The sequence below is a fragment of the Dendrobates tinctorius genome, unplaced genomic scaffold (genome assembly GCF_039654945.1).
Source record: "Dendrobates tinctorius isolate UK_male_01 unplaced genomic scaffold, ASM3965494v1 ptg000016l, whole genome shotgun sequence".
NCBI lineage: Eukaryota > Metazoa > Chordata > Amphibia > Anura > Dendrobatidae > Dendrobates > Dendrobates tinctorius.
The window spans coordinates 178,855-184,914 of NW_027361684.1; the positions used below are offsets into that span (position 1 = coordinate 178,855).

General features: G+C 45.7%; 1 protein-coding gene across 1 annotated transcript; it reads left to right on the plus strand.

Moving 5' to 3' along the window:
- Nucleotides 1-326: 326 nt before the first annotated feature.
- Nucleotides 327-4,043, plus strand: LOC141077941 (late histone H2A.1-like). Its single transcript, XM_073564727.1, has 2 exons — nt 327-472; nt 3,502-4,043. The coding sequence occupies exon 2, from the start codon at nt 3,513-3,515 to the stop codon at nt 3,927-3,929; it is 417 nt and encodes a 138-aa protein (XP_073420828.1). The 5' UTR covers nt 327-472; nt 3,502-3,512; the 3' UTR covers nt 3,930-4,043.
- The last annotated feature ends 2,017 nt before the right edge of the window (nt 4,044-6,060 follow it).

The window sequence follows — 6,060 nt, forward strand, 5'->3', positions numbered from 1 at the left end:
TTTGAAGAATTTATAAAAAAAAAGAAAAAACAATAAAAAACAGATACCACAAAGTAATAAGAAAATTGATTTAAAAAATGCAAACTATGAATCCAAGCCCAAAATCTAGACAAGAAAAGGTGCAATTGCAATATTGAATTTGCCCCCCATTAATTGCTTGTGGTTTTCAGGCCATGTTCACAAGTCCAGTATTGGGTCGGTATTTCACATAAGTATTTGTAAGCCAAAATCGGGAGTGGAACAATCAGAGGAAAAGTCTAACAGAAACACGTCACCACTTCTGTATTTATCACCCACTCCTGGTTTTGGCTTACAAATACTCATGTAAAATACTGAACGTGCTCTAAGTCACTATACCATGCTAGTCCCTGGGATTGCTAACGAAGCAGCTGCAGCTGTAATTGCCAGATATAAAGGACCCAGGGAGGAGACAATTCATTCTGTCCAGACTCTGTGCACAGTAGAGAACCTGGTGAGTATAGAGCAATGGTTGCAGAGGGGCCAGTGTGGTTTTGGTTTCTTGGCTTATCAAGTACCAGTGTTTCTACTTTGATTAATATTGGAGGTTGTTGAGTTTTTGTTTTTTTTCTCTGCATGCACATTACAAGTGTCCTACTCTTTCATTATCTCTGTAAGGTATGGTGTCTCCCCATGTGGCATTTTTCTACTTCTCCACAGTTATGGTGGCTTTCTGCCCCACTTGACTTCCTTGGTTCTATTGCATCAAATCTCAAGATACATGACCTGTTGGTGCAACAAGCTAATGGCTCCCTGCTCCACCATTGTATCTTCATTCTGAGGATGCAAATATAGTTGAAATAACCCAGAACTCTTGGGACTGTCTAAAATTGGGAAATGTCCCACTGGCTTGGACATATCAATTCCCACTCAGTATATGGGGGAGTTGTGCTGGCTGAACCTGTGTAATGTACATGGTTCCCTGCAGTTATAAGGGTGAAGGCTCTGTCAGGACCTCCTTGGTTCATGTGACTAGAGTGGTGATGACACTGATGAGGAGCGGGATAAGGTAAATGTAAGCAGTAACATACAATGTTGGAATACAAGCTGGCTTGACTAGGAAAATTTGTGTGGACATGTAAAAAATACAAGTTCTCACAGCATGCTTGCACAGTATGTGCCACTGTTTTTACTCTTCAAAGTTGTTTCATACCCAACTGCCTTCATGAATAATTGCTCTGACCAACGGCAGCATGCTGGAATGAGGAGCCTTCTCCCCATACCCTTCACTTCTGATTCCCTGTACACAAGCCTGTTGCTGTCATCTGAGTTCCCACAATGCACTACTCTCTGGTAATGGGGAATTGGTAAGACTTTAAAAAGTGGTGTTAGGCTATGTGCCCACGTTCTGTTAAAACGCACACAGAAAACTGGACTCCTTCCCAGAAATCACGCTGTTTTTTCCATGCGATTTTTACCGCGATTATGATTGCGATATTCAAGCACTTTCCAAGCGATTTGAAGCATTGCTTGGAAAGTGATTGACAGGTTGGTCAAACATAGTGTTTGACAAGTGTGACCAGGTTTTTACTATTGAGGCCGCCTATGCGGCATCAATAGTAAAAGATAGAATTAAAAAAATCGGGGTATATTTACCTTCCGGCGTCCCGGGCCTCAGCGATGCCTTGCGAGACCTGTGATGACGTAGTCTCGCGTTGCTATAGCGATCTCGCGAGACCACTAGACTACATCATCACAGGGCCTTGCTGCAAGGCATTACTGGGAACGCTGAGGCCAGGAATGCAGCGTGTGATGACGCCAGAAGGTAAATATACCCTGAATTTTTTTTTTTTTTTTTTTTTTTTTTTTTTTCAGGGGTATGGTACCCAGGGCCTGGAGGACAGTCTCCTCTCCTCCACACCGTGGGTACCAACCACACATGAGACGCTTAACTTCCCGCATGGTGGGCATGGCCACATGCGGGAAGTAAGCGATTCTCATGCAGTCCTATGGGTGCGGAATTGCAGCAATTCTTTGTGATTCCGCACAAAATGAGCATGCTGCGATTTTATTTTTTTTCCACTGCGGAAAAAAGCGCAGCATTAGCACAGCATGTGCAGAATGCATGGGGGGGGGGGGGGGGGGGTTCTGTACACGATTTTTAAACATTTTCGTGGCCAAAACGTTTAAAAATCGCTACATGGGCACACAGCCTTAAAGGCTTAATTTGTAACTTTGCCATTAGCAAATATTTCTGTAGTCTTGACTTGTCTGACAATACAGTTGCTGTAGCACTGGCCTAAACCACACGACAATATTTTGGAGATGGTGGATTGTGGTTCATGCACCCTGATAGTCCTTATGACCACTGGGGCCCCTTTAAAACCTATATTTCAGGGTGACTTTGACACCCAGGACCTTTCCCTTTCCCAGGAAACTCCTATATGTTCTAGGAGCTGGCATGTATGGTGGGATCTAAGCTCCTGGCTTTCTTCATGGAGAGCACTATTTGGGCAGCTCTGCTTTGTAATGTAAAGCGGGTGAACTAAATGCACCAGGGAGATATAAAATCTACTTTTTTCAGGGAAAAAAATACTTGGGAAAGATTATTTGAGAAATTGCACAATAACAACATTCACAATATCACTTACATCTATAGACATTGGTTAGTACATCACAAGAAATGTCCTTGATCAGTTCAGGGTCTACAACCCAACCTTGGCCTAACCAAGAGGACAAACGCAGTCTTTAGTGGGAACAGTCTATAGGGTTCCCTTGCAGATTGCTGGGCCACTTTACCATCACCTGAAGCTCGTCTCTTCCCTGCCAATATCCTGTGCCAGAAGTTTATGCTGAAAGTAAAGGCCCATCCCACACGTCTCCTCCTTGCTGTCTGGCCAGGCATCCTTAGGGATTCTTTGTTACCTGACGAGTGTCTCCTTGGATCCATGTTGCTGGGGGGGCTGGTCCTCAGCTGTTTGCATCGTCTGGGCCTTGCTGGTCCACATGGCTGCGGCCAAAATGTTCATGGCTGCAGGAGCTCTAGCAGAACCACAACTGCCTCTTCTTTTGCCTAACCAGGTCTTTTATACTTTGTTTGTGTGACAGGTGTCAGCCTTTAAATTCCTTTCTTTGGGACCGTGCACTTCCTCCTTTTTTCCTGCTAACACTTTTTTTTTTTTTTTTTAACTTCTGTCCAGAAAACAGCAGTGCTCACTCAGTCTTTTGTCAATCTCTCTATATCAACACCACCTGTACTGCGCAACAGGTGGATGAATAGTAAGAGTACCATTTATTTGGGTCTGTACCCTTATGCTATATTGTAAGTGATAAAATGAGGTGGGTGATTATGGTCAACAATTGCCCTAAGTGCTGATCTTTGCACTGGGAAAATTGAGTAAGTGGAGTTGCAGTGCATATCTGAAGTGTGGTGATTGGTAGAAGTGTCTGCTTAATTCATCAATGTTGGCTACATTAAAAAGGTAAATCTTTATTTATCATTTTTTTTTTTTTTTTTTTTTTTTTTCACTCCCCCCCCCCTAGTTCTTCTGATAATGTCTGGCCGTGGCAAGAAAGTCCAGAAAGCTGCAGCTGGAAAGACCTCCAGATCTGCCAAGGCAGGTCTCCAGTTCCCAGTGGGCCGTGTCCACAGGCTCCTGAAGAAGGGAAACTATGCTGGGAGGATTGGATCTGGAGCTGGCATCTATCTAGCAGCTGTCCTGGAATACCTATGTGCTGAGGTCCTGGAGCTGTCAGGAAATGCAGCCAAGGACAACAAGAAATCCAGGATCATGCCCCGACACATCCAACTGGCTGTCAGGAATGATGAGGAACTGAGCAAACTGTTTGATGGGGTCACTATTGCAGAGGGAGGTGTCCTACCAAATATCCATGCAGTCCTAGTGCCCAAGAAGACTGCAAGAGACACGTCCTCACAAGAACCTAAAGCCGCAGAGTCTCAGGAATTCTGATCCTATCTATATAGATTTTGGAATTTGCTATAAAGCACTTGTTTGTATTTCTTATATTTGTATGTTCCTTGTATTTTAAATGGCTCTTGATTAAAAAATCTTTTTTTACATCCACTCACTGGTAAGCCTTTTAAATGCTGCCTTAATTTATGAAAAATGTTTTACCTTGATCATGTGCAGTAGCTCACTGCATCTGGCTTTGTGTGGAACAGCAGTTTTGATTAAAGGTACTGTCACACTAGGCAATATCGCTACAACTTGTGACGTTATAGCGATATCGCTGATCGCGCGAGAACGTCCAGGACTGTCTCTCGTCGTCAGCCTCCTGCGGCGCCGGGCGGGAGGATGCAGGATTGCCTAGTGTGACAGGTAAGTAGCTACCCCTAACCCCCCCCCCCCACACCGTCCCAGCAATGTCACTGGTGAGATCTGCCTGTGTGGCAGCTCACTAGCGACCACTTAGCGATGTACCAGTGATCCTGACCGCGTCATATCGCTAAGTGTGACAGTACCTTAAGGGTAGTAGACTATGGTGCCTTCAAGGGTTGGAATGCAATGACTTCCATGTGCCTTTGTATATATTGTCATGTGAATGGTATTGCATTGTGACGTAAGATAAGTAATGTATTGCAAGGAAGTTCCTCACAGCAGGGAGAAAAGCAGTTAGATGTTGGGACTAGCCCACAAGAGGAGGGCTCTTTGCTGGGGATGAGACTGTGCTTCCTGGTTAGGGTATGTGCACACGCTGCAGATCCACAGCGGTTTTGGGTCTGCAGCAGATTCTGCTGCATTGTACAGTACCTTATTTCCTATGGGGAAAAAAAGCAGTGAACATGCTGCGGATCTTTCCACGCAGTTTTCTGCGGGTTACAATCCGCAGCATGTCAATTCTTTGTGCAGTTTCACACCTTATTATAAGGTGTGAAACTGCAGGACATTTGTCTTGTGGATTTTCCAACAAAACCTGCACAACCTTTAAAAAAAAAAAAAAAAAAAGTGTGCAGTGCTGTCAAGGGTGATCCACACCATAAAGAGACATATGGACTGGGATAGTGAGATTCTGAAGAGAACTACTGATGAGACTGGGTGAGTGGAACACCTGTGTTCCCCCTCCCCCTGCTGTGATGCCCGTACCTCCGCAGGGTCCCTGCTCTCAGTCTGCTCCCTGCCTTGGCTCTCTCCCCTGCTTCCTGGTGTGCGGCCAGCACATCCCCTGGGTATGAGGCTTGGGTTGTGTGTGCTCCTGGTCTCTTAAAGAGACAGTGTGCACTTTTCAAAAAACTGTAACCAATAATATTTGTGCCCCTCCCCCAGTGCCAGGTCCTCATGCAAGAGACTCGCATGAGAATCATGCAAGTCTCTTGCAAGAAAGTATGAGCCTTAATACAGCTTGTGTTCTCAGATTATCTGCGGCTTGCTAATCCATCCTCGGGATGACACCAGTACTCGTGAGAAAGGTCCATCTCTCCATTACAGATGTCAATACTGCCAGCTCTGCCCCGGCCAGGTGCATCCCGCCGGTCGAGTTCTACAGTCTGTGATGCCTGTTTCACAGCTTCCATTTGTCTGGGGTCTAAGCGGAGGTAGCACCTGTGTACCTCTGCCATTCCACGCTGATCCTGATTGAGGGGTCTTAATACGGGTGTCAGTGGTTCGCATAGTCACTGCCCCTTCGGAGCCACCCAAACAGCAATAAATGAATGCGAACATCACCCTCTGTGCCTCTGCTTCCATTCGTTACAGTGAGATTCTGGATGGTGTTGGCAGACATGATGCCAAGTCATGGGACAGCCAAGAGCTTGCTAGTGCTGAAGAGAACAGTTCCAATAGGGAAAGAGTCCAGGAACACCATCTCAGGTACTCCTGCCCCAGTCGTAGACCCACAGATTCATTCTTGGGATGGTCCTTCTTGTGCTGTTGTCCACCTGCATGATCCTCAGATTGGGGCCCCTTCCTGCCCCCCCCCCCCCCCCCCTGCATCTTTCACTGGTCTGTACATCTTGCCCTGGGCAAGTGTCCTATATTCCCTAATGCTATACACCACATATATCACAGTACAATAACATGAATAACCGTCAAGGTGCCGCGGGTGTTATATGTGCACAGTGTCTAAGGGAGAGGAGGCACGTGA

Bases quoted from the DNA above. Each gene is read 5' to 3' on its own strand.
- LOC141077941 (XM_073564727.1), top strand. From the start codon at position 3,513: ATGTCTGGCCGTGGCAAGAAAGTCCAGAAAGCTGCAGCTGGAAAGACC.